The sequence below is a fragment of the Scatophagus argus genome, chromosome 24 (assembly GCF_020382885.2).
Source record: "Scatophagus argus isolate fScaArg1 chromosome 24, fScaArg1.pri, whole genome shotgun sequence".
NCBI lineage: Eukaryota > Metazoa > Chordata > Actinopteri > Scatophagidae > Scatophagus > Scatophagus argus.
Window position 1 is genome coordinate 1,022,933 of NC_058516.1, and position 27,360 is coordinate 1,050,292.

General features: G+C 47.2%; 2 protein-coding genes across 13 annotated transcripts in view; one reads left to right on the top strand and one right to left on the bottom strand.

Moving 5' to 3' along the window:
• The window catches only part of LOC124055269 (zinc finger protein GLI2-like), a 41,017-nt gene extending 27,281 nt beyond the window's left edge, over nucleotides 1–13,736 (top strand). Inside the window, exons 5-12 of the mRNA XM_046381912.1 lie at nucleotides 2,585–2,786; nucleotides 3,228–3,621; nucleotides 5,635–5,775; nucleotides 7,302–7,451; nucleotides 7,877–8,041; nucleotides 8,589–8,867; nucleotides 10,198–10,531; nucleotides 10,628–13,736. Of these exons, the coding sequence (XP_046237868.1) occupies nucleotides 2,585–2,786; nucleotides 3,228–3,621; nucleotides 5,635–5,775; nucleotides 7,302–7,451; nucleotides 7,877–8,041; nucleotides 8,589–8,867; nucleotides 10,198–10,531; nucleotides 10,628–12,810 (3,848 nt within the window). The 3' untranslated portion in view covers nucleotides 12,811–13,736. The remainder of the gene's footprint in view (nucleotides 1–2,584; nucleotides 2,787–3,227; nucleotides 3,622–5,634; nucleotides 5,776–7,301; nucleotides 7,452–7,876; nucleotides 8,042–8,588; nucleotides 8,868–10,197; nucleotides 10,532–10,627) is intronic.
• A 10,930-nt stretch (nucleotides 13,737–24,666) lies between these two features.
• Nucleotides 24,667–27,360, bottom strand: part of LOC124055196 (CLIP-associating protein 1-B-like) — a 29,089-nt gene continuing 26,395 nt past the window's right edge. For all 12 annotated transcript variants that reach the window (XM_046381752.1, XM_046381749.1, XM_046381750.1 and 9 more), the window contains one exon: nucleotides 24,667–27,329. In XM_046381752.1, coding sequence (XP_046237708.1) covers nucleotides 27,246–27,329 — 84 coding nt within the window. In that variant the 3' untranslated portion in view covers nucleotides 24,667–27,245. The remainder of the gene's footprint in view (nucleotides 27,330–27,360) is intronic.

Genomic DNA, 27,360 nt, shown 5'->3' on the forward strand with positions numbered 1-27,360 from the left:
TCCTCCTCTTCAAACGTTTCCCAGCAGCTGTGGCATCGTTTGAACCTGCAACCCTCTGGTTTCAAGCAGTTCAGTTACAAACAGACCACAGTGTGCATGGTGAGCCTCAGGGGCTGCAGCGCACATACACACACACACACACACACACACTCATTCACTCCAGAAATCACTCCACACACACACTCACCCTCCCAGTTGCGGCTGCTGATATAAATCACAACGGGGGGGTGGGAGGGAGTGTTGGGGTGAGGAGTGGAGGGGAGGGGCGAGGCGGCGAGCGAGTCGAGGCGGGCTTTGCCATTGGTCCATTTATCAGGGGAAGTGGCACATTAATAAACACATCTCCCCAGAGGTGAGAGGAAGTAACAGAGATGAATACGACTGCGAGCCCTGAACGGCTTCCTCCGAGCCGCCGCGATCTTAAACAACAAAACACACACCTGATCATCTACACCTGGCCCCCACCCAAACCCCACCAACACCGTCACCCTCAGCTACACCTCAACTTTAGCTTGTTAAACGTCCAAATTAGTGCCCCACGACAGCAGCCGCCCCAGACTGTAAAGCCCTCAGTAACGATCCTCCCGAGCTGAGACGTCCCTCGAGAGACGAGCGTTGATGTTTTTCTCTTCTGTGGATTTGCTCCATCATCATTCAAATTCCATATGTCCCGGGATGAAGATGTTTCCCCTCCTCCTCCTCCTCCTCGAGTCTCAGAGCACCAGAGACAGATAACATATGTTACAGATTTGTACTGCACCAACAAACAACCTTTTAGCCCCCATCATTAAGGATGGCAGCGAAACAAACAAATCGGTCAGGAAGATTAGACGCTGAGCCTCTTCAGAAATACCCACTGCTGCTTTTATTTGTTTTATACCACTGTAAACTGAATATTTAAGACCTTTAAAGACATCACATTCAACAGTCATCATTGTTCATGGGCATTTTGAAGGATGTGAATACGACAACATGCTACAGGAAGTTCAGACCCGTTAAAGCCTGTAGTTTTGGCCGTGTGGAGGAGAGTTAAAACTCCAAGTCTGAATTTACATTTCAGAGATCGATCAGGCCGCTCTGCATGCATTTCCTCTCAGTTGAAATCAATTCTTTGTAAATTGCCCTCATTTAGCATTGTGAAGTACAACCTGGATGGCGTGATGTTTATCTGAAGTAATTACGGAGAATTATTGTGGGAAGATTGATTAGTTATGTCTGAATCCTAATGGGGTCAGAACATGTGGGCAGATGTCGGAGCTCTGCCGGCTTTCACACATTTTTGTACAAAAGGCTGGAGAGTAAAGTCTGTAAAGTCCTAAAACCTGACATGATGTGTGGAGGGCAGCTGCATGTTTTCCCCAGAATGAAAACACATTTCCTTCTTAACATGTCACTTTGGTCTGTGTGTCGCTCAAAGTTTTCTTAAAACAAATGAAATGAGCAAATGAAGGTCTGTTTGAACTTAAAGTTCATTCATGATGTTTGGACCTTTTATTCCCTGAGCTGTGCCTCTCAGGCTGCCCTCTATATGAATCATTTAATCTGTGTTATGTATAAAGTCGTGTAAAAATCATTCCAGTGAGCGGCGGCTCTTTCAGCTGTCACACCACTTTTAAAAACCCTTCAAAGATTCACAAAGTTCCAGAGAAGTCTTGAATCAAATTCAGATTTCATTTACTTAAACAAAGTATTTCTTCAAACTCCAATAAAGACAGAAATGACTTGATCAGATTCTTTTCTTTTGTCTTCTGCAATCTTCCTCAACATAAACTCAACCTCTCGTCTGCTCAGATTTGTGTCACTGGGACAAATTTCCATTATTCAGTAATATCCTGTGCCAGGCTCACTTTCCATCACTGTGAACAAAGTGTTTACTGGATTAGCTGTGAATCAATCCAGCACTTATTGATAGTGTTGTTCTGAGTCCACGGGGTGCGAGTGTCACAGGGACGCTACGGCGGCATCAATCACGCCGCCGCCAGCCGGAGCCGAGCGAGCCGTCAGCTCTCTGAGAACGAGACAGAAGTGACGCGATCCAAAGAGGACGACAGAGTGATGAGGCGAGCAGCGACTCCATACGTTTCAGGGCTCATTCTTTTATATTGAGAGCGTTTAGAGTCTCGCAGGGGAGAGGAAGACGACTCTGGATCAGGTTTGAGGGGAAGTGGGTCACGATGGACCGCGTGCAGCATTTATCACCTCCGTCATATTAAAACTACAAAACACCTTCAGTTATCGGCTTCCTTCAAGGCTTCTCCTGAAGGCTCCCTTTAATGTTCGGCTAAGTAGTTAAGGGGCTCTCTTTATCTTAATGTTAAGGAATCCCTCAAAGTAAGTTTAAAAAAAGTAAGTAAAAAAGCAAGTAAAGGTACGTCGGACTCTGTTTTCACTGCAATGTGGACCAGTTTATGGTTTGTCTCCGCAAACTCCTGAACTGAGGAACCTTTAAAGGAACTCTGAGCACATGGTTTCTTCTGGAACTGAATTGGACTCAACATGCTGTCCCCATAGCAGAAAGGTACAAACAGTGGTGTCCCCTCGTCCTGTAGTGAAATCACCTGTCGACTCACCTGTGCGTCCACAGTGTCGCGCTTCTCCAGCCCCAGACTGACGCCCAGGCTGAGCAGGAAGCGAGCTCTGTCCATCTCGCCGCTGTCGGACGCTAGCATCGACCTGCAGACGATGATCCGCACCTCGCCAAACTCACTGGTCGCCTACATCAACAACTCGCGCTCCAGCTCGGCAGCGAGCAGCTCCTACGGTCACCTGTCGGTGGGAGGACTCAGGTGAGTCACCTGAAGAGTAACGGAATCTTTTGCTCTCAGATTTAACAGAACAATCCGAGAGAAAACTTTCTGAAAAATCTTTCCCTTCCTCCCACTTTATTTCCTTATCTCTCCTCCCTCTTCCTTTCCTACCCAAATCTTTTGTTATTCAACCTCTCGTTTCCTTCCTTGCTACCTAATTTCCTCTCCTCACCCCTTTTTTTCTTTACTTTGCTTACTATCATCTACCTCTTTTCTGTACTTTTTGTTACCTTCCCTGCTTCCTTCCCCGCCTCCTCCTGTTGCTTCCTTCCCCTTGATTTCTTTCGCCAATACATTTCCTTCCTCTCCTTTCCTTCTCTACTTCCCCTTGCATGCTCCTTCCTCCCAGTTGTTCCTGATTTATTCCCCATAAAAACCAGTAACATCCACAGCTCTCATGTGACTCTGATCTCCCTGCAGCCCGTCCTTCCCCTTCGCTCATCCCATCAACCCCGTGGCCTACCAGCAGCTCCTCTCCCAGCAGCGGGGGCTCAGCGCCTTCGGCCACACTCCGCCTCTCCTCCAGCATCCGCCCTCCTTCTCCAGCCACCCGCCGGGCCTCGGCCTCTCCTCCCTGCCCGCCTCCGCCCACCACAGCGACCTGCCGTCCAAGGTAAAGGCATACACATTGTTAACAAAACGAGCCCTTCAGGATGAATTATTTCATCAGGTTTTGATCCTGAATCTTCTCTTCTCTCCTCAGAACCTCAGTGGTGACTCAGCCGTCAGCAGCACCGTTGATCCCATGATCACCAAGAGGTCAAAGGTTAAGACTGAAGCTGAAGGACTGAGGCCGTTGTCTCCGTGTTCACCGGTATGGAAAATCAAAACAGCAACAGCAATTTTCACAAGTAAACGACTACCTGAGAAGAAACAATAAAATCTGTCACTTTTTAAGTCTGGTACAGGATCATATTTGAGAAAATGGTTGGGATTTAAATTAATTCAGATATGCAATGATAAAAACTCTCAATAATTATTTTTCCAAAATAAAATGATGACCGTGTTGAAAATTACAGTCACACAACTGGCCTAAAAAAAAAATGCAAGGATATTTAAAAAGTGGGGGCTTTGGTGGAAAATCAGGACTTGTTTTTGGTAAACCTGTGAGCGCTTTTTAAGAAGTCAGATACTTTAGAAAATGAGAACGTGTGAAAACTTTCTGACATGTTTCTAAAGCCATTTGAAAGAAGTCTGAAAGTCAAACCGACATGACAGATTTGATGTGAGGACACTTTGGTATTTCAAACCATTTTGGAAAGTGAAGGTGTTTTTGTTGGAAAGGAAGCTGAAAACCTGTGAACAATGAGGACACTTTTGGACGGTGGGGGCATTTTTAAAAAGTATTGACCTCCTGATCCACAATGTGGCTCACGCAGCCCCTGGGATACGTAGCCTCCCGTGACCTCCTTGTAAAACGTGTCTCAGGTGGAGAAAAACTCCACCTGATAGGAGCTTTGCATCTCGTCGCTGGGTTGCTCCGGCCCCCCTCCTCTCTCCGGCTCCCTGGCCACTGTAAACTGTGCCAGAGCACTTCATTTTCATGAAATATTGGCCGGGCTTTATTGTCATGTGAGGAGCCTTTTTCTCTTTCTTTGACAAATTTGCAGCTCCTCTCCGATAGCGAGGCAGCTTTGGGCTTGATGCATGGGGACGGCGGTGCGCACAGTCGTCTTGGGGCCACCAGAATTGATGAAGATAGTGTGCGTGGGGCAGAGACAAACATGCTGCAGTCAGCACGTTTGTGTGTGTGTGTGTTTGTGTGCGTGTTGGTGGAGGTGTACAGGAAGTTGGGTGGAACAGGCTGCGTGTCAGTTTCTGTTGTGCACATGCATGTGTGTTGACTTTGTGGGAACAGTTTGACAAAGTGGGAATGTTTTAAACGCGACCACATTTCTGTCAGGCGAAATGTTTTCAGGAAGTGACTGAGGACTCTTTGAAGACATGTTCACAATTACAGACAATCTGTGAGGACATTAAAGTAATGACATAAGGAAAATGGAGATTTCTTTGGAAAGTTGGGCCGGTATTTTGGGAAATTAGGAAAGTTAGGAAAGCGAGATTTCCGATAGAGCAGATTATTTTAAAAAAGAGAAAAGACTTTGTGGAACATTTGGACATTTCTGAAAGTGAAAGTTGTGTTAAAGATGCTTTATTTTTTGACTTAATTGAGAAAAATTTTGGAAAACAGGACATCTTTTGTGGCACTGAGAGGACAAATTTAAAATGTTTTGGCAAAGTTGGGACACTTTTGAAAAGTCAGAAAATCTTTAGAAAAGTGTGGCCGTTTTCTCTGCTGTTCGGATCGGGTTTTGATTTGAGGAAAGACTGAGTGTCCTCACAGATGAGCCTTCTGAAGCAGAAATGTTTTAGATGAATGGTTCCCACCTGCTGAACTGTGGACGTGTTGGGACCTTTGAGTGTGATCGCGCTCACTGATCGTTTTCACAAAGATCACGTTGAGGGATTTTGGTTCCTGAAGGTTCGCGCTGCCTAATTACAAGGGAACCAGGAGCTGCAAAGTCACGTGTGTGTGTGTGTTTGTGGTCAAAGCTGTCAAAACAAATCTGAGTCCAAACTCTTTAACTTTAGTGAAGCTTGATGGACTTTAATCTGTAATTTACAGTCTCTGGTGTTCAGGTAAAACACATGGACAAACAGCTGAATGTGACTCCTGACAGCTGTGTTGTAGGCAGTAAACTGTTCCACATGCTGCAAACACGCCCTGAGTGAAAATGAGCCCGTCGAAGCGCCTGTTGACCAATTCTCAGTCTTTTTGAAAGCACATAAACATTTAGATATCTTGTTTGATTTGGGCTGTCGGCAGGACCGTCACGGCAGCCTGGCGGACTTGAAGGACGACGTGGATCGGGACGAGTGCAAGCAGGAGCCTGAGGCCGTTTACGAGACCAACTGCCACTGGGAAGGCTGCAGCAAGGAGTACGACACGCAAGACCAGCTGGTCCACGTAAGTGTGTGTTTGTCCCACTGCAAAACAGAATGTCGGCAAACAGGCTGCAGAACAATCTGGCAGAGAAGCAAGCAAAACAACCAGAAATCAGCTGGTGTATTTACAGCTGAGAATTAAGAAAACACTGCCTGCATCACAGCCCCCCTGATGGGTTCCTATAGCATAATGCAAAGGAGTTCCACTCAGTCGCATTTTCCAGGAGGTTAACACTTCCTGGAAACTCTTCCTCAAACTTCGGTTCCTTCTGGACTCAGACACACGGACAGTGATACGAAAACTGCCTCGGAGCTCTTGCAGATGCACGTTTGGATTTTTCCGTTGGACGATGTGACCTCCAAACCATCACAACAGGCAGAGTCGTGGTTAAAGGGTCTTAAGCATTCCACACTTGCAGTGAAGCAAAGAGAGAACAGAGGGAAGGGGGTGAGGGGATTAGGAAGGGTGTGGGGGAGGGGGCTGCTGTCCATCATTCATTAAACTTTATTCTTCTTTCTGTCTGAAGAAAGCTTCACATAAAGCACGCTGCCATCACCACACCTCTGAGGCTGTTTACAGGCTGTTAAAGCTGCTATGTGTGGCATTTGGAAACATCAGCGTTTCATCAGGCCTCTGAAGCTTTGATGTGATTCCTGTAAACAAATGAGGCTGTGGTCGACATAATAACCAGCAGTATTGTTTCAGCGCTATTGTTTTCTCCAAATTAAGACCACATTCCACATAAACTCCATCACTGGTTTCCTGTCCTTGGCAGGGCTCCACCGCTTTTCTCAATAGCTTTAAGTGTAAACATGTAAGGAATCATTTTCAACCTTTCAAAAGATCATTTTTTTTGTCAACAGGAACTCTTAAAGATCTGACTCTGTTCTAGAAGAACAGCGCCCCTTCTTCTCGTAGAGTAGAAAGTTGTAGGGGTTGCCAGGTTTGTTCCCCTGGAGAGAGCAAAACCAGACCTGGCAGGTCAGGAGCATCGGGCAGACGGACCTGCTGTCAGGTCGGGTCACGTGACACTCCCTAACTACACAAACTATGGTTTTTACATTTCTGTAAATGAGAGATCAAAGAAAAGAGAAGGATGTTAATTAGTGAGCTTCAGAGGTGTTAATCAACGTGTTGTCTCACTGTGGACAGAGCTGGCTAAGCTAAGCTAAACACATCCAATCCAATATCCATCAGAGCATCTCACACTATCAGAATGTTAAACAATTCCTTCATGAAATACAGTGTGACTCACTGAGAGCGTCTCATTTAAGAAAATAAAACCAGTATGACCAACGGAAATGTAAAAACTGAGATTTTCACTCCTCACCCAGCTTTCATTTGGGCAGCAGAGAGAATCTATGCGGTCCTAATTAGTGGGACTGCAACACTTTTCTGTGCTGCAGCCTTCCTTTGAGATTCACGCTGATAAGATGGATTTCTTCAGAGAAATCCTACCGAGAACAACATGAGAGCCTCTTAGTGGACAACTCTCTCCAGAAAAACACTCATTTCTCTGTGCATGTGTGTGTGTGTGTGTCCCACAGCACATCAATAATGACCACATCCACGGAGAGAAGAAGGAGTTCGTGTGCCGTTGGGAGGACTGTTCGCGGGAGCAGAAGCCCTTCAAAGCTCAGTACATGCTGGTGGTTCACATGCGGCGACACACAGGGGAGAAACCACACAAGTGCACGGTGGGTAACGGATGGCCTCGACGCCCCCACAGGCCCCCGGAGGGCCGCTGCTCGCACTCTCGAAACATCAGCACGTGCGCACACACACACACACACAGTTCTAGTTTGTCACACATACTAAAACACACACACCTGGGACGGCGGGATTGAAGACGCCTTTTTCCTTGTGTTCATTGCAGATTATATAAATCCATTAATCTTACAGCAGGTATTTCATCTGTGGGTTTTATTTACTTATTTTTTGTGAAAACATCAGTAAGAGTTAAAATACCGAAGAGGCTGAGAGGTTAAAAATACTTGCAACAGTGGCAGCAACAATAAAACCACTTTGCAATGCCACACAAAGGATATTAAACTGAGGACCTTTTCTTATTAATTCAACTTTTTCCTTTAAAATCCTGGTCTTCTTGTCTGTCCCCCTGCAGTTTGAGGGCTGCTCGAAGGCCTACTCCCGTCTAGAGAATCTCAAAACCCACCTGCGCTCGCACACCGGCGAGAAGCCGTACGTCTGCGAGCACGAAGGATGCAACAAAGCCTTCTCCAACGCATCGGACCGAGCCAAACACCAGAACCGGACACACTCCAACGAGGTGGGCTTTCCATCTCTCACTGCTCTCCTCTGCCGTCCTCCATCGTCAGACTCCCTCATAAAGACATCCATAAGAAAGTCTCTCCGAAACGCCTCCGACTGTGGCACAAACTTCATCCCAGTCATCACGTTTGCCTCCACGCAGGCGTCAACCTGTGTGTCTGTGTGCAGCTTTACTGCCCCTGTTCAGACCTGCAGACGTCTGTGAGTAAATAATGAGGTGTAGACATAATGAGCGCGACGACCCACAATGCAATAGGGCAAATCATGCATCCCCACCCCCACCCCCGGCCCTGCAGAGTGGGACCACCTGCAGACAGCCAACAGGAAATGAAACCTGGCAGCATTTCAGAAACCTCGCTGCTTATCCATCAGCGGGAGTGCAGAGAGAGAGTTCACACACACACACACACACACACACACACACACAGATATACCTGCAGCATCTGTACACCAAAATGTACTGTATGCAAGTCAAATCTAACTCAATGAAAACGATAAAGTGAGACAGTTTTAATCAATATCTGTTCATTTGTTTGTGTCTGTAGAAACCCTACGTATGTAAGATCCCCGGCTGTACGAAGCGCTACACGGATCCCAGCTCTCTCAGGAAGCACGTCAAGACGGTCCACGGCCCGGAGGCCCACGTTACCAAGAAACAGCGCAGCGACATGCCGCCCAGGCCGCCGGCGCCCAGGGAGAATGGCGAGAATGAGACGGGCAACAGAGAAAAAGTCCTGAGGGAGGACAAGATATCAGACAACAGCTCCCCCAGAGGCATGGAGGATTACCTGCACGTCAAATCCATCAAGACAGAAAACTCTGTGGTAAGCTCGTTTGGAAATAACCCAAAACGCAGGAAGACAAGCAAAGTGGTAAAGCACTCCCCATGGAGCCACCCACAAATTCCGGCCATATTTTACCCTTCCTCTTTGTTAAAAGAAGCACTGAGTTTTAGTCCATCAGCCTGCAGAAAACAACAGCACGCCTCTTTGTCCTAACCTTTCCTCTGCTTGCTGCTTGACTGTCTTCATTTCTCTCCTTTTTCCGACTCTCCTAATGGACAGACCTTGTTAAGGTGAGATCACCCTTGGTGTCTTGCACCATTTTATGCCACCTTCAGCCATTTCGCTTCGAATATACGATTCCTGTTCCTGTATGAACTCACTTCTTCATGTCATCATCGGCTGCAGTAGGATTTTGCTTCACACTGCATGTCATCTATGATCGCATGTACGTCACTTCTCCTTCACGCAGGCAGTCTGAACCTACAGTGGAGACCATCAAACACATGTCAGAGCCTGAACATGATAAAAGCCACTCCAGGATTAATATTCAAACACTGGGAATTGGTTTGGGCGCTCTGTGCAAGCAGAGCCAACTATCAAGCTGTGATCAAGACAGCTTTTTAGCAGTGAATATATTAGAGTCTGCGAGGAAGCCGAGGCTGGTCCGGGTTAATTCAGAGAGATACATACAACCAAGGTCCTACAGAATGACATATTGGAGAATGATAACAATGCACGACTAACTGGCTCCAATTAGTCAAATACATATTTAACTAATGACTGTCAAATCAGATCGTTTCTCACATCTAAAGTACTGTTTGACTTTATTTGTTACATCTCTAACATGATAAAACTACGGAAGAAAATTGCTGCACAGGTGAAAGAAAGAAAACCCTCAAAAGCTGAAAATGGAAACAAGTCGCTGTGACAAACCAGACTTCCAAGTCACCTAATGTTCAAAAAGCCTCCACCCTCACAGTTGAGCATTTGAATAAAGAAACGTCTTGTGATGATTGGCCTGGCTCGCGCTCAAGCAGCCTTTCATCCTGCCCATTTTTAATTCACAGACAGACTACGACAGTCTGTAATCTGTGATGCACCCCCACCTCCTCACCCCATACCAAAAAAACACTCATTATTTACAATTAAGCTTGGGGAGAATAAAAGATTCAGTGATTCACTGTTCTTCATGTCATGTTAACCACTGCTCCACTTTTGTTCTACTAAGAAAAACTGTTTTATTTATTTCACAACTAACAGTCGTGTATTTTCTGCTTCTCTCATGCTCTTTTTATCTTGTCTCCTCTCCTCTCTTTCTCTACCTCTTTCCATCTGCCCCCTTCATCCATCCAACCATCTCTTCCTCTAGGTGTATCAGTCCAGCCCTGGCGGTCAGTCATCATGCAGCAGCGAACCATCACCACTTGGCAGTACCACCAACAATGACAGTGGAGTAGAAATGGCGGCGCACAGCGGGGGAAGCCTGGGGGACCTCAGCACCCTGGACGACCTGCCCTTTGTGGAGTCACTGGGATGTGATGACTCCACCAGCGGGGTCGCGGTGGTGGGTCTTCACTTCAGAAAGCAGCTCGGCACCATGCTGAAGAAGGAGAAGCTGAAGACAGTGAGGGACTCGTGTCGGTGGGCCAGTAACTCAACACCCCTGGTCCTCGGCACCAAGCTCCCACCCATACCAGCAAGCGGTAAGCAGAGAGAAAAGCAGGGAGGTTAGAAAAATTAATGAGTTGTTTTTTTCTAAAGAAATCAAGTGTCCAACATTTTCATCTGTTCAACCACAGGGTCCCTCCTGGAGAGTCCAAGTATGGGTGGAGGTCTGATGTCCTTCCCTGGTTCCGGCTTGGGTGATCTGAGCTCTGGTAAAACAACTCTGTTGGAAAACCTTTCAGAGCGCCGTGACAGCACCTCCAGCACCCTGAGCTCAGTTTACACCCTCAGCCGCCGCTCCTCAGGCATCTCCCCGTGCTACTCCAGTCGGCGCTCAAGCCAGGCCTCGCAGTTCGGTGCCAACCGTCCCAGCAACCTTAGCTCTGCCGACTCCTACGACCCCATCTCTGCCGACATCTCGCGCCGCTCCAGCCAGGTCAGCCAGTGGGGGGGAAGTAGTGGAGGAGCAGGAGGGCATGGAGGACGTGGTTTACCCAGCCCGCTCAGCCTGACCCCAGCCCAGCACTACCACCTCAAGGCAAAATATGCTGCTGCCACTGGAGGTGCACCACCTACACCTCTTCCATATATGGACCAAATGTGTCTGAAAGCCCACACGGCTGTGTGGAGTGACTCCCAGCAACCCTCCTCCACCACCAAAGTACCTTCCAGGCAGTACAACAGCTACGCCACACGCAGTATGATGCCCCATGAGGCCCCGTCTAACATCCCCCGCAGAGCCAGTGATCCTGTGAGACGCATGGCCATGGATTATCTCAGCCAGCCACAAATGCAACGCTACAACAGCATGGATACACTGAGAGGAGCCATGCAGCCCCGTCCACCTCCTGCAGCAGATCGCCAACGTTCATCTCACCAAGGTGTCTGTCTGCGATTGGACGGCAGACTCCAACACTACCCTTACAGCCTACAACCGCCCAGCATTTCAGAAAACGTGACTATGGAGATGATAACAGGCGACATCCCTGAGGAGGACCTGACGCTGCCTGACCTCAGCACTGACAACAGAGTTTTAACAAATCAACAAGATTTCCAAGCAACCCCTAATCTCCAGCTGCAGTCATACGATCAGAGAAGGATGGCCATTGTGAATACCAACATGAACCTGCCCAGTCAGGTTTGGGTCACCTCAAGCATGAGTTCAGTGCAGCAGCAGCAGGTGTGTCCACCTTCACCTGGAGAGACTAAGACCAGCTCACCTGCTCAGTGGAATAAAGTCTCTTTGGGTGACAGCCAGCACTACTCCAAACTCCAGGTCAGAGGGAACCTGGCTGTCCTGCAGCAAAACCAGAACTCTTTTCACAACAATCTCAGCTCCAACCAGCAGATGATTAAAAACCTCTCAAACACAAGGCAGCAGAGATGTAAACAGCTGAATACTGAGCCAGGGGCAAACTGCTTCCAGCAGCAGAGGATCCAGCAGTCATCAAATCTCAATGAAGGAATCAGCACTCAGTGCAGCATCGGCCCCTGTGATAAGAATGGTAACAGCACTTATCCACCTCGTAATGACACAGCAGCAGTCAACGGGGCCATGCTGAGCCCCACAGGCAAACAGGAGCCAGCTGACATGGAGACTGTTGACGTGCACTTTGCTGATGCTGGACTTCAGCATGTGCAAGTTAAAACTGAGGACTGTGGTGGATCAGTCTTGATTTCAGATCAGCAGAACTGCAACCTGACCTCCCAGAATCCCTTGCAATCTGGGAGTCAGAACCACCTCCAACCAAGGCCCCCAACAGTACCTAAATCTCTGAACAGACTTCTTTCCGGGCCAAAGGTGATACAGCAAACAAGGCATCCAAGTAATGCAAACCCAGGTGTCATTTCCAAGTTACCCAGTGGTGGAGTTTTAGGACTTCACTGCAGCAGCAGCTCTGGTGACAATGCCTTGTACTATACCGGACAGATTCAAGTATTTCAGCCTGGAAACGGAAACTCGGACCATCAGGTTTCTCCTGTGGTGAATGTACCCCCTTTTGAAAACATTGCAGTGTCTCCCAGTTCAGGCAACAACCTGATGTCCAGAACTGAGTGCAGTGCTGTGCTGGAGCAGGCACCGATAGACTTTGATAGCATGCTGGACGATGGGGATCACTCCAGTCTCATGTCGGGAACCCTGAGTCCAGGTCTGCTTCAGAGCTTGTCCCAGAGCTCCTCTCGGCTCACAACACCCAGGAACTCAGTCACGTTGCCCTCTGTGCCAGTGGCGACGGGGAACATGGCCATCGGGGACATGAGCTCACTGTTGACTGCTCTGGCTGAAGAAAGCAAGTTCCTCAACATGATGTCTTAGCCGCAACAAACTGTTTTGTCCTCAGAGACATGTTTTTGAACACTTGATGCACAATGAACAGACTTGACTGTGTACCAAAAAGCCTCTGCAGTGTGTGACTCTTGTTTTCTTGTACAGTTTTTTTATTTAAAATTTTCTATCTTTTTGAAAAGCGACATGATGAAAACAGAATTGTGTTGTACAGTTGTTGTACAGGTCTGCAGTAAGATCAGCCTACTAAGTGCCTGGCTCAGCCAATGCATATGCATGTTGTGCATATGATTTTATCTAAAAATGTGTAAATGCAACCAGGTGACGATCTGAAACACACACATTTGGAGCACACCGTCACCTCCAACTTGTTTTACATTGTAGATTGAGCTGAACTTTATTCTCTATCAAGTGTCTAATTTCGGCTGGAGAGAAGACGGTTCAGTCATAACCTTTTCTCATCAACAGCATTTCAAGTTTACAGTCCTCAGTGAGCCATTATTTGTTTGCTGCATTGCTGCTGAGATTAACTGTGACATCTTGGCGTCGGCCATCAGAGACTTGATGTGTGACTGAATCATGGACTCCTGCATTGGTAAACCCGTCACGCTCTGATGCAGCGAGAAGCGAGAATCAAATCTTTTTCTTTTGTACATCATTATTATACCAGTTTGTTGTGCTGGTTAAATGTAAATACCATTTGTACATTTTTAAGAAATACAAAACTGACATTGATTTTTTTAAAATATTACTGTCTGTGTGGTTCTTCATCCAGATGTGTTTGAGGTTTCATGCGTCCACATGTTCCACCATGTTAAGTTCAGGGAACAATCCTATTCACGGCAAAACAAAGTCAACACTGACTGTTGGAGGGAAATGAACTGAACTCACAGTTTGTTGAGCACAACCTGAAGGACTTTAACAAAGCTATGTCAGGTTTTCTTCCTGTACTCCTAACAAGCAAGCGACAGACTTAAACACGTTTTCTGTCTCGAGCTGCAGCGTCAATCAGCTGGTCAATCTACAGGAAATGGCAAACATTTCCACCTCCTATATTCTGAGAATTTCTTGCTTTTCCTTCTCACATGATAATAAACTAAAATTCCTTTTGGTTTTAGATTACTGGTCGGACAAAAACCAGATGACGACACCATCTACCACCATCTTTAGTTTGGTTCTGGATAAACCTCGTTCTCACTGTGCCACTGTCTGTCTGCCTCTGGGTGTGAAATCCCACAGGAAAATCAAGGCTTTTTGGCAAAGTCAAGGTGACAGCTGACTGTTTAAGCTGAGAAAATGACCATCATTGTATTTTTAAAATGGAAACAATAAGTGAATGCTGTTCAAGACATGAAGAAGCACTCGTATAAGCATCAGCTCTCAGTTGTTATCTCAGCCGTGGTCTCTTTTCCTTCATGTGCCGTCATCTCCTGCTTTTTGCAACTGAGTAAATATTATCACTCATCAGTCCGTCCCTGTGATTGCTTCCTGTAGGGGGAGGAGTGTTGATCGCTTCAATAATTCAACAACAAAACTTTTGTCTTTGAAGCGACGTTCGTGCACCCTTTGCAGACGACGCACTTTCCTCAAACCTCTCTTGCTGAATGTAAGACCGAGGCGCCACACATTCTTTACACAACCTCTTTTAAGGCGGCTTTGAAATAACTTCCTCTGACCTCGTCTTACCTCGCCGGCAAGAGCAGGCTTGACATAATGTAAATTCTCACTCGGAGGCTGATGAAAAAGGACCCTAACAGGAGGGGAAAAGGCTGGACGTGAGCAGAGCGGCTGCTGCTACTGCAGTTAGCCTGTGTGTACTTCAATATTAGCTCTGACAGAGCGACCCAGAGGACGCCGCTGCTGAAACCACATAAAACAAAGCAGCTGAGAGCAGCGAGGGGTTCCGGGGATGCAGCGCTGAGCGTCAGCGAGGGGAACAAATGATTTTAGTCTGTCAGGGAATTCAGCTGAGGATACGTTTGATCTGGAGTTTGTGATTGCTTTTGCCACTGGAATTCCTTATTCTCTCAGAGATGTGAAGTGGGAGAGAAAATGGCCCCAGGCTGTGAAATCCAACCAGGCCCCGAACAAGAGGTGAAGATAAGACTTGTAAAGATGGTGCATTAGCAGCACCTTCATTTACTGATGGAGATAACTGAGTGAGAAAGATGAAAGAAGGGTTTCAACGCCCTGCCAATAAGTTCATGGATTATAAATGTAAGAACAGATTTCAGTTATGGAAATGCAACGTAAGTAAACCTTAAATATGAGGAGTTTGGGGTAACATTTTTGCAGCAGATAGGAGTTTTAAAAATTTGGAAACAACTATTTAATTCCCACTGCGACTGGGCAGCGATGCTCAAGCCGTCACCACCAGGTGTTCAGTAAAATAACAAGAAGTCAGAAGAGCAGACGTCAGCTGCAGATGAGTAAACGATGAGGCCTTTTTACACAAACAGCGCTTGTATGCTGATTTGTAGGTGAAATGCATGATAATTATCAAAATCTCCTTTCAGGCGTGAAATGCACTCACTCAACATTCCTCCTCCTGCAGAAATCTATGAAACTTTCAGGTGGTTAAAACTTTGGTGGCCTTTGGTGACCACGTGGTCCAACAGTTCGAGGCACCGCACTTCCCTTATTTCCTGTGATCTTCACTGTCTCAACTGTTCGGTAAAGGCAGAAAACCCTACATAAACATCCAAGATGCTAGAAACGCTGCATCCAGTAATTTTTAAAACTAAACATGGCAGACAATCAGAAAACACGGCTGAACATCATGAAAAGACATGAATTCTAATTTGCAGAAAACATGTGGAAAAGTCACTGAAATAAAACAGACATCAGTCAAGAGAGTCTGAATTCATGGGTCACCACTTTGATCAAGAGCTGCTTCAGCTAAGCAGCATCTTTCAAATGAATACAAGACCGAATTAGATAAGAGTCTTCTCCCGTCATCAGGTTTTCCAGGCCGGACTCCCTGCAGGGCCGTGAACAGGCCTGTCTGCTGACACTTTAAAGGCCTCGGAGGAATGTGTTTTACTGTGTCTCTCATGGCGTCCAGTTCGACACTCTTTTCTATGGCTCCTGCTGTCAGGACAAAATGGTAAAGTACTTCTCAGTGATACTTTACTAACCGGGAAAACTGTGAATGATTTGATTTGAAGAAAAACTTGAGCACGTCTTCAAACAGGTGTTTTGCAAAATCCAGGATAAAGGAAATCTTCTATGGTTGCTCATTTAGTCGAAGCCACCGGCTCGACTCGGCGTTCTGTGCGGTCAGGCGACAGGTCACCACTGTTGGAATGCTCGGCGTGACGATATGGAAAATGACGAGCGAGCCAACACGGACGCCGGCAGCTCAATTAGAGCTGTGACAATGGAGGCGGCGGACGCACTCTGACGTGAAGGAGACTCTCGGCTGTGACCTCGGCCAGCCTCTTCCTTCCTTCCTGCTGATGACACCACATCACATTAGCCGTGGTGTGCATGACGGCGTTATTATTACACGTGTGACAGCTCGTGGTGTCAGCGCAGATGATGGATAGTGCTCTGATGCCTCATTCATTTCTATTAGACCGATATGTAAATCCCCTGCAGAGTTCACCCTCTGCCTCCTGAAGCGGCGAGACAATATTCATTTAGGAATCAATTTCAGGAGCCTCTGGTCAAACCGGTGGTTGAGGAGTCTGTCTGTCTCTATTTGTATGTGTCTACAGCTGATCCCACGTCAGACAAACAGCCCTGAATATGAGCCAGAAAGAATCTGCACACACTGAAACAAAGTGTACACAAAGAATCAGCAACACTTACAGCCTGCGGCTCTGAAGGCTGCAATGTTCACGATACACAAGAAAACCAAAAAGACAGAATACATAATGTACTTCAGCTTCACAGTTTTAACAGTGGAGCTGAAAGTTCAGCGTCTCTGTTGAGGGGTCATGAGGTCGTTACAATCTGCAGGGTTCATCCTCAGTTTGGCTCGAAAATGAGCTTTTATTAGTCAACAGCAGACCCAAAAGCTTCCATGGTTCAAACAGCAGAGGTAATGTCATTGTTCTGCAAGTCACAAGGAACATCTCAGGCTATTAAGTCCAGAGTCAAGTCCAGGAACCGAATGTGAAGTCCGAAACCAGTTATTTTATGCCCTTCACTCTCTTCTCAGAAAAACATGCAAAGTCCCCATTGTTTAGAAATGTATTAAACCAGCTCAGTGTGTGATCTCAACCTCCTCCAACACCTCTGGAGTGAACCTGAACGCCAGCTGTGAGCCAGACCTGATCACCACCATCAGTGCTGGACCTCACCGATGGTCCAAGTGGGATCCCATCCCTGCAGAGGCGTGGAGGCCGACTGATGAAGTGTGGTGTCCCAGTCGCACAGCACTGACTGAGGAAATGTTCAGGTGTCCACATACTTTTGGCCTTAAGAGCAGGAATCGACTGTAATTGTGAAGGAATCGAGTGCAGAGCAGCAGACATCTTTTTGCATGTGTGGCCCCGGTGGGACACATGTATTATTAAGGCTCCTCTCATTTCAATAGGGCCACCTATAGGGGCCCCGGTGTCAGCAGCTGCTTAATATTAACTAACGCCCTCTGAATAATCTTCATCCTCAGAATCGGAGGTCAACGCCGCAGTAAAGTCTGAAAGGACAAAAACTGCGGCGTGGCCCTTTAACGAGACGTTCAGCACTGAGCCTTAAATCTTTAATGGCGAAGCTGTGCAGAGGCTGCCAGCAGTGTGAGGTAACCTCACCGGTTTTCCTGAACGGGACGACTGGCTGAGCTGCTCCACTAAACGACCGGGTGGGAACGCTGGCCCTGCAGCCTCAGCACACAGCAGAAGCTGTTGCTCAAGACAAGCTTAACGGTTAGCAGTAATGATTTTAATTAATCCTGGTCTGTTTTGTCTTTGCTCTGAGCGGAGCTGACTTCCAGTTACTTTACAGTGTCTGAAACAACAGGCTTCAGGACGCCTGCCGGGATCAATCTGTGACGATTCACAAGGTGGGAAATAAGTACAAAAATGACAAAAAGTTCAGCTGATTTCTGCTGAATTTAACCAAACATCACCGACCTTCAGCGACCACGGCTGACCCGTCCTGCACGTGGACTCACACGGAACTGCAAATCCATCAACAGGAAAACAACGAGAAAATATTCAACACTTCACATTCACACTGAAGACTGTGGTGTTAATAACTTCATACTGACAGTATCAGACATTAAAGAAGACAAAGACGTCAGACATCTCTGCAGTCGGCGGGTTCGGCGCTGACAAGGAGCCGAGAGCTGGCCAATCATCAGCGAGGCCTTCGGTGTCGTGAACTAATACAGCATGCATATTCATGATATGTTCCTATGCAAAATAACATCTGCTTTCCTACAACCTGCCATCTGTCCGAGGGACTCTGTGATATTAACGGCTCATCACGGCCAAACAACAACACTGAGAGCTTTTAAAAAAACAATCGTGTGCGCTGGTCATTATCTCCACTCTCCACCGTCATTTACATGCAGTCACACACACACACACACACACACACACACACCTTAGCGAGGAGACACTCATTTACATCTCGGGCAGGCACCTGCAGCTCCTGCAGGAGGTTCAGAGTGTTGCTCAAGGACACTTTGGAACAGGAAGACACTTAACACTTATAAGTGAGCCGTACGAGGTGACTCCGCCCAGCTGGGAGCTCCCACTGAACAAGTCCAGCACCCAAAAGGGTTTGTCGAACGCAGCCTGGGACCAAAAACAGCACAGACTGATGTCCGGCAGAGGTGTCAGACTTTAATTAGCAGGTTTTTCCAGCTGCTGTTTTTACTGTAAGTTTCACAGTTTCCTGTTAGGACATAAATACTGAATGTGTTAGAGAAACGTGTGAGGTTTGTTTTGGTCTGCCTCTCACTGTTTGGCAGCGCCGGTCAATAGTCCAGTTTCATCATTCCAGCAGTCAACTTTTCGACTCTATCAGACTAAAGTTTCAGTTTTAAAGCCTGAATCGGGATCAGAAGGGGAGGTGGGGGGGTGGCGGCAGCTGAAGGGGCGTCAGGGTTTCGGGGAGTCGGGGATCCTGGAGGCAGCTGAGGGAGGTCAGCGGCGCCACCTCGCTGCCTGCTGGGTCCTCCAGGTCTGCACTCTCGGGAGGTTTGAGGATGGAGGTCCTCATTAAAGCCTCCCATGGCTGTGCCCTCTCCTCCTCCTCACCCGGTCCACCCTCTCTGAGGACTCGCACCACTAAACGTATGCTGGGACGGTCCAGGTGTCATCCAGCAGGTGTCTGCCGACGGCTGTCGTGTTCTGATTAAAAGTCTACGTAGGATCGACCAATCACATGGTCACACTGAGTAGTGAAGTACAAGGTAAAAGTACCTCAACAGTAAATTAAAAAGTCTGAAAGATTTTTTACTCCTGTTGTGTGATCACTGACTTCACCTGTGATTTAAAGACGCGTTTGTCTGAAGTCAGACTCAAACTTTCCGCTCATTTCAGTCGTCCCACCGCTGCCACATTAGACTTTAACTGTAGACGAGGGGCAGCCGAGATGCTGCAGACATCACAAACCTCCACAGCCTCGGCGGAACCTCCACTCCACAACACCTGAACCTGAGCTGCAGCCCCGCCTGATAAAAGGTCAGCGGCGGCGTGCGATCTCAACGCTTCTTTTTTGCCAAACCTTGACAGGATTGTGAGGATGTGATCCCGTGGTGGAAACACGCTCTCCTGCAGGGGAGCTCATCTCTGCTCGCCGTTTCAAAGCCAGAAAGCAAAGAGGCAAAGAACAAAGCCGCTCTGTGTGTAAAGGCCGGCTGCTCACTCTGTGTTTGTGTCTCAATTTAACTCCCCCCTCCTCCCCCTCCTCCTCCTCCATCATTGGCAAAGTCAAGGCAGGGAGTGAATGCTATTATTTCATAGCCTGTGAAAACAGAGATATGAACTGTGCGTACGTTTGAAGAAGGAATCATAAATAGCTGATTTTCTCCTCTAAGACCTGTCAGAGGAGTAATCATGTCGAAACACCTCGTGCACAAAGTTTTTTTGTGCTGGAGGGCTCACAGAGTCAGCATAAAACATTCACCACCTGATGCAACGGTGGTTTAGTCTGCTAATGTTTTTCTGGTGGAAACGGTGCCACGGCGGCCTGATTATTCCTGCTCGTATTTAGTTTATAAATCAAGATCCTCTCTGTGGACCAGGAGGGGCTTGTTTTCTTTACAAGCTGCTTCAACAGGCGGGAAATGCAGCATCATTTTCCACTGCAATTAGGAGGGAGGCCCTGATGCAGAGGTGCCAGCTCTGTGTATGGCTCTGGCACCTTCCAGCCGGTTTCTGGACAGACTTAACAGGCCCTGGTTGAATGTCTTGGCTCTGAGTTGTGAGCCTGAGTCAGTCCCCCCCCCCTGACGTAATGCTTTAAGAAATCGCTCTCCTCGCTGGCTGCAAACCACGCCGCCTCTGCCGAGCATAAAGGGAGCCTTGCTGTGATTATCAGCACGGTTAATAACCCCAACGTGCAGCCAAAGTTAGACGGCCTCTGCTCTCCTCTCCAGCTCCGCATTAGAGGCCATTTATGCAGAGCGAGGCTCGGCCTGTCAGCGGCTAATCATTACAAGGATGATCGATGGTGTTTATTTTCCGATGATGGAACGCAACCCCCTGCCTGATGATAATTGTAATAAAAAGGACAGATCAGGCCGGCAAAGTTATTAAATTATCAGAGCATAATTTGCATTAATGCCTGCGTTTGGGCTGCAGCAGAGGTGGGGGGGTGGGGGGTTGGGGGTTGACAGAAGCCCAGCGTTGGCTTGTTAGAGGGGGAAAGTCCACCTTGAAACGCTCCCTGTGCCCTTGGCCCCCCGCAGATCCTCCCCACAACGTCCTGACGTGACGACACACCTGTCACATGACACACGGCTCAGGTCTCCTCGCTGGTTATTCGGATTATAAGCTGTGATGCACAACAAACAGGATGTGTTTTATTGTGTAGTGTTTTTCCCAAAACCACTAAAATCAATGGTCGGTTTTAATACAAGACACGACGAATGAAAAACGAACTCGAGCTTCAGTTTGATTTTCCTTCTATCTTTAAATGAAAGTTTCATTATTTTTTAACGCTGGAAAGCAGAAATGCATTGAAAATTCTAAACCCACATTTTATGAAAGGTACAATTTACTTCCTGCTTTTTGTTCTCCAACATCTTCACAGGAAAGAAAAGTTCTGATAATTCAGAATGTGGTTTTGTTGAGACTTAAAGTGCTTTGTATCGTGGTGTTGTTGAGTCTCTGCACATCAGTCCGGATTCAGACTGCGGTGGAAAGCCTGAACGAAGCTGCTGATTATCTGACATCCCCTCTCACAGTTCAGTCGGAGCCCTGAACCCTCAGAGCCGAGTGACGTTCATTAGCACAGGACTTTTCCATTTCTTTTTTAAGTGCCTGAACGGGTCTCGCGGGGAACAGGAGCTTCTGGTCGGGGGCCAACTGGATGGAAAAGATCCAGCAGAGGAGGAAAAGAAAATAAAGAGAACAAAAAACAAAAAAAGAGGGCAGCGGCTAACGGGGCTCTGCTGCTTTTAAGTGCTGCGTACCAGAGGAGGACACGTTAGTGCCGATTCACAGCCGACAGAAACAACACAGGGAGGCTTCACACGGTGACGTCATCCCTGACGGCTGGAGTTCATCACGTGACCAGCGCAGAACCATCCACTCACTTTTATCTTGAATCCCAACGCTTACAGCTGAACAAATCTCAGTGTTTGAGAAACATCATCTAAAAAAAGGGACTGTTTTACTCAGCTTAGATACTCATGAACCTGCTGGGCGGCTTTACAAAGTGAGCAGAGGCCTTCAGTCGAGCGTCTTCGCACCACGTCAGTCGCCTCAACACCGCCGGCTTCACGTTACCCGAAAACCCCACAGGACTCTTTGAACGTCTTGTTTAAACTCAGACGACTCGTCTGCTCTCAAATTGTGCAGAGAGAAAAAAACAAACCGCTCGCCTCAGGCCGCCGTTCAGCAAAACAAACTCCGAACACACAAAAATCACACCCTCAATTATCACAACAGGCAATTTGGACCAGATGGAAGCAGGACCTGGTCCTCTGTGATAGCAGGCAGCTCGCCACAGCGCCCCGCTCCGACCAATCGGGACGCGGCGAGGTCCCGGATGCAGGAAAGAAAGGAGAGAGTTTCTCTTTGAGACCACGTTTGGTAGTTTTTGTCATTTAGTTGCCAGTTTTACTTTCGTACTGCTCAGAAGGAATAAAGATGAATGTTTCTGTCTGCGGATATCAGACTGTTTATTGTTTTCTGCATCATTTTACACACATGTTTACACTAAACAAGGCCTGACTGAAATCCTCAGTAAACTCTTGTGGTTTAAAATAAACGTCTGTCTGCTCGGGCTGAGCTGTTAGTGAGGCTGAAGAGGTTTTGTCTGTCTAATCCCTCTGAAACATTTCTGAGTTCAACCAGGAGACTCGACTGTCAGAGTCACAGCAGCTTTTTGTGTCTGAAACTGCGCCTGACCGGGCTGCTTTCCCAAATCCTCCTCCGGAGTTAAAGGAGCAGCACGCACCAAACGGGCCGAGCGTGTTGCGGCAGCTGAATCCTGCTCTGTTAAATAATCATGATGAATAATGAAGGCGTGAGTCGGCCTGGCAGATCTCCCCTCCTGGGCGGACATTCGGTGTCAACCTGACAGGTCTCAGCGCAGCTCGGGGACGAGGGGGGGATGAAGTTGTCTCCATATTAAGCAGGCAGATTAGACCTGCTAAGCGGAGGGCAGCGTGGAGAGGGGCTGCACAGGGACCTCCGGGGGTCTGAATCTCATCAGGTGAGGCCGGGCCGGGCGAGAGGAGCCCAGCCTCCGGCACACCTCACGTCTCCTGCATGTGCAAACTGGAACTGACCCTGCGCTTCTGCCAGCCTCTGCCGCAGCGAAGCCCGGCCCTTCCCATCATGCACAGGGGCCGCAACGAGCTCCCATGAGCCTCGGCTCGCTCCCTGCCATCTGCCATGATTTATAGAAAACGGCCGATGATTTATGGGCCAGTCATCTCACAATGAAGTTGTTCTCTTTCATTTGCACGACCTCCCGACCTCACCGCCACTCCCAGCCAGGTTGGGGAAATGTGCGCTAATCATGCACTATGAGGGCTTTTAAACAGGAGGAGCTGAGCGGGTGGAGGAGGAGGAGTAAAGGAGGAGGAGGAGGTGGGGTGGGCCTGCAAACACAGGACCTTTAATGAAATTAATTTTCAACAGCATGTGCATACTGATGGAACAGGCCGGTGACGACACGCGGCCACCGCCGAGAGCCGCTAACAAAGCCGTTTCGAGGTCTGACAGGCGGGGAGGACTCATCCAGCTCCGTCCCCACGCCCCGCTTTGATCTGCGAATGAAACGCCCCATTAGGAGCCAGCGATCCAGGGGACGTGTTTAAAGATTTATACACAGCGTGTAAAGCAAACTGTGTGGGCCTGCAGGCCTGTGATCCACCACACGACCTGAACCTCACCAGGGGAGCTCCGCCCCCTCACCTGTGTTACGTCATCACATTGCAGAGGGAAACACGAGAAAACTTTTTACTTTTACTTCTCGGATGTTAAGAAGCAGAGTACTTCAGGTGACACTGTTGTGTCGTGTGTTTGTGTTCCAGCAGATGGGACTAAATATAAATATAAATTTACATTTATTTATTTATTTATATATTTATAAATAAGTGTAAATGACACACTCACTGCTCAGGTGTTTCATCACCAGCAGTTTCACTGTCAACATTCCTATTCACTCTTCGTGTTATTTAAAGTTTTTATTATTATTATTGTTCGGTTCCTCTTTGTAGTCAGTCGTGTGGTGAAGGTCACGATGCTCAGCTTGTGTTGCTTTAACACCAGAGTCTGTTGGTTTGTGGAAACTGTTTTCTTATTAGGGAACCATTACCGAGTGAAGCTAAGCCCACGGTGAGACGGTCTCTACCTGCCGGCGGGTGTTCTGCTGGGTCTGACTCGGTCCTGGTTCGTGGGCTCGTCCCTCACAGTCTCAGATATCCCTGAGTGACAGAAATGTCTGTTTTATGAGCTGTAAAACCCCAAAGCGACACATTCAAACTAAACTGACCGTCAGTGGTGAGGAAGGACTGACCGAGTGCTGACTGCGCCATCTAATGGCGGTCACAAGTCTGTCGGCGTTTCTCTCAGCGAGCGGCCGGAAACGACACGAAGACATTTCACGTGGAGTTGAACACCTAACAGCATCCGGAGACCAACAACAAAAAGCAACAAAAACCACCTTCCGCCTCCGCGTCTGCAAACAAAAACAGTCCGAGTGTGAGAAGAAGGACGCTTGGTGGGAACGGGGCTCGTTGAGAACGCATGCGCAACTTCGGGCGCAAAGGCACCTGGGAAATGTGGTTGAAAACCGAAGGTTTTAATGTTCCCCACAGTCTGAGAGGTTTTGACCGTAAAAACGGCAGTGAAGAGGTGAAGTTGGATAGAAGCACACACTCAGAGAGATTATTCTGCCCAAAACGTTGACTGAAATTATTTTAACTGCATGTAAAAGAGTCACATTTAATGCAAAGTTTTCTGTCAGTTTGAGTCAGTGTGAATAAATTAAAGTCTGACTGAGTCAGTGCAAACTGACACAAACTAATTGTTTATTCAGTTATTACAAATAAAGTTACGGGCAACTTTGTGTATTCAGTTACATTTAACCTACAAAGTCTCACAATACCTGAAGCAGGAAAGTAAGCACAGCACAGTCCCGTGCGTTTCTAATAAAGTTTCATAAGTTTGATTTTATACACATTCGCTCTAAAGAAGGAAGACCTGGATAAAAGACCTAAGACATGATAAACAAATGACAAAGACAAGAGAATAGAAGTCTGATAGTTTATTTCAAGTTCTGCAAAGTCTATGACCGGTGAAAGAGAACCAAACATGTAAATATGTACAGTCATACACAGGGAGCAAAACATAAATACTGTGAAGCAGGAGGGCAAACGAACACATGCACTGTGAGTGGCTGGAAGCTTATTTACAGCACGGCATCTCCTCATAGAAACTTTCTCTTCTCACAGTTTCAGCCCACCTAACGGAGCAGGGTGTTGTGGTGTTAGTACGTGTTAGTGTTGTACAGGACAGCCGGGTATACGGCCTTCAGCAAGGCACACAATCAGGAATCTCAGACTGGATTTCAACTGCTTTGGCAGCTAAAATGTTCTCCTACGATTGCTGTGAGGTTCGCATGCGGACAAAGCTTCCTAAGTCGTAGTTTAAAGTCACACGGTACAATACAAAGTAAAAGGGAAGTGAGTTTCAGTCGCTAGGCTAACGCGGGCTCGCAGCACGACGTGTTGCAGAGGACTTCAACATTCAATCCAAAGTGAAAAGCTGACCAAAGCAGGGCACCAGGATGACTTTTGCGTCCGCCGAGGTCGAATAAGGCCTGGAGATCGCCCCTCACTTCCTGTCACATTAAAGACACAGTTCAGTGTTTTGAGAAAAGATCCTGCTGAGGCTCAGACGTTCAGATGGACAGCACTCTCACAGGGCACAGAGTTTCTCAGAGTATCTGAGTGTGTGTGTGTGATGATGATGATGATGATGATGATGAGCCTCAAGCAGCTCAGTATTTACTGCTGTATCGCTCTTCTCATTTAACTCTCAGCAAGAAAGTTTCTCAAAACGTGGCACAGCTGCTTTAACATGACTTTCAGGAGTCCAACCAGAGGATTTCACAATCTGTGTGTGCAGCTACACAGCACATACGCTGAATTATCAGGCGTGTTTGTTAGTATTATAATAAGCAGCAGTAACATTTTATCATAATATACTTTAAAAAAACGACACTTTTGAACGCTGACCAGCGAGAGCGTCTCAAAGGAGGAACACAACGGAAACTTACAGTGCTTCAACGTGACAATCTGAGCTGGATTTCTCAGTTTATTGCTAATGTCCACAGATCAAAAACTCTCTTCTCAGACTTATTGTGCACCGCCGGCACTTCACGGTTCGTCGCTTAGCACTGCCTTCAGATTGTCAGTCCTTCAGTCCCATTCAGGCCCATTTGTCTTTTGATAAAACAGTTCACATTTTAAAAGTCTCAAAGTGACTTACATTCAATTTAAGAACACGGAGGAGTTTCGTCCCAAAACAAAAGCATCACGCTGCGAGCAGTTTGTGAAATCAAGCAGGGATTATTAGTTCACTGCCAACAAACACTGTGACACTTGGACCTCCATGTTGACCTTTGCATTACACGTGAAGCGTAATATGACTTCTACATTTCCATAGTTTGGGATGAAACTCAACAAATCACAGTAGTCTTGACTTGACAGCCTGTGGATTCCCAAGACTGTAAGACAGCAGACAGCAAAACCAACAAACTTCACAGAGAAACAAACTCACTTCTGTCTTCCCATGGTTTGATTTGTCTCAAATCAGAGTGAGTGCTCTCATGATTTTAAATCTATAAATTGTGACACTTAAATTAAAACTGGAAAAGTGAAATTAATTTGTTCTCAAATAAAAGTAAATCAAAGATTTTTTAAATATCAACACTCATCACTTCTGCTGGTAGTTGGGCCCAAAACAATAAAACGTTTTTCATTGCTGGAGTGCTTCAAATCATTGGCCAGCCAAATGATCCTTCAATGTAAACTAAGATGGACGTCTGCCGTTGTGCTACAAATCAAAGCTCGTCGATCTGCAGATGGACCCCCGAATTCAGCCTCTTAAAGACTCTTTAACGGCCCAAAATTCATCAAATGCACATGTTCAAACGCCTTTAAGAGGCAGCGGTTCAGGAGGGAGGAACACGGAAGAGATCCACATCCTGTCAAAGCGCTTTACATTCAATTTACAATAAGGTTTGATGTGTCAAAGCAAAAAAAAACAAAGCTTAGTGGATTAAAAGTCGCAAAAATGGATAAAAATACTGATACCACAGGTTTCCTCCTGTACTGAGAGGAAGGAAGTTACACCACAAAACCTTCTTCTTCTTCTTCTCCCATAAAACTCACCTCAGGTCTCGACTTTCAGAAATGTTCTGCGGATCACGTCAGGTACAGTCGACGGCGAAATGTGGAGCGAGGAGGAGATCTCGCTTTCTGGCACACAGCCTCTAAAAAATGTTTTCTGCCATCACTTGGCTCCATCATACATCGATGGAAGATAAAGTTTTAAGGCTCATGACTCCAGCAATAGTGAGCCAGAGGAGGAGGAGGAGGAGGAGGAGGAGGAGGAAGATGTCGGTTCGGCTGGAGGGCCTTGGTCTGAGCTGCCAGGATCACTAGCCTCCCAAAAATGAGCTTTCAAGATAAGAGGATGGATTCTGGATCAGCAGCTGACAGAGTGAACTGGTCCTACGGAGAACCTGGACATAATCATGATCCTGTCTGTGGCTGAGGGGATGAAATAGAGTCTGAGTTACGGACATGATGGAGGCGGTTGGAGTTAGTAGGAGGAGATGTCGGAGGAGCTGCTGCTGTTGCTGGTGGAGGTCTGGGCCCTCTTGATGTAGAGATTGAGCAGCTTCATCTGTGGGAGGGGGACAGCAGGAATGTTAGAG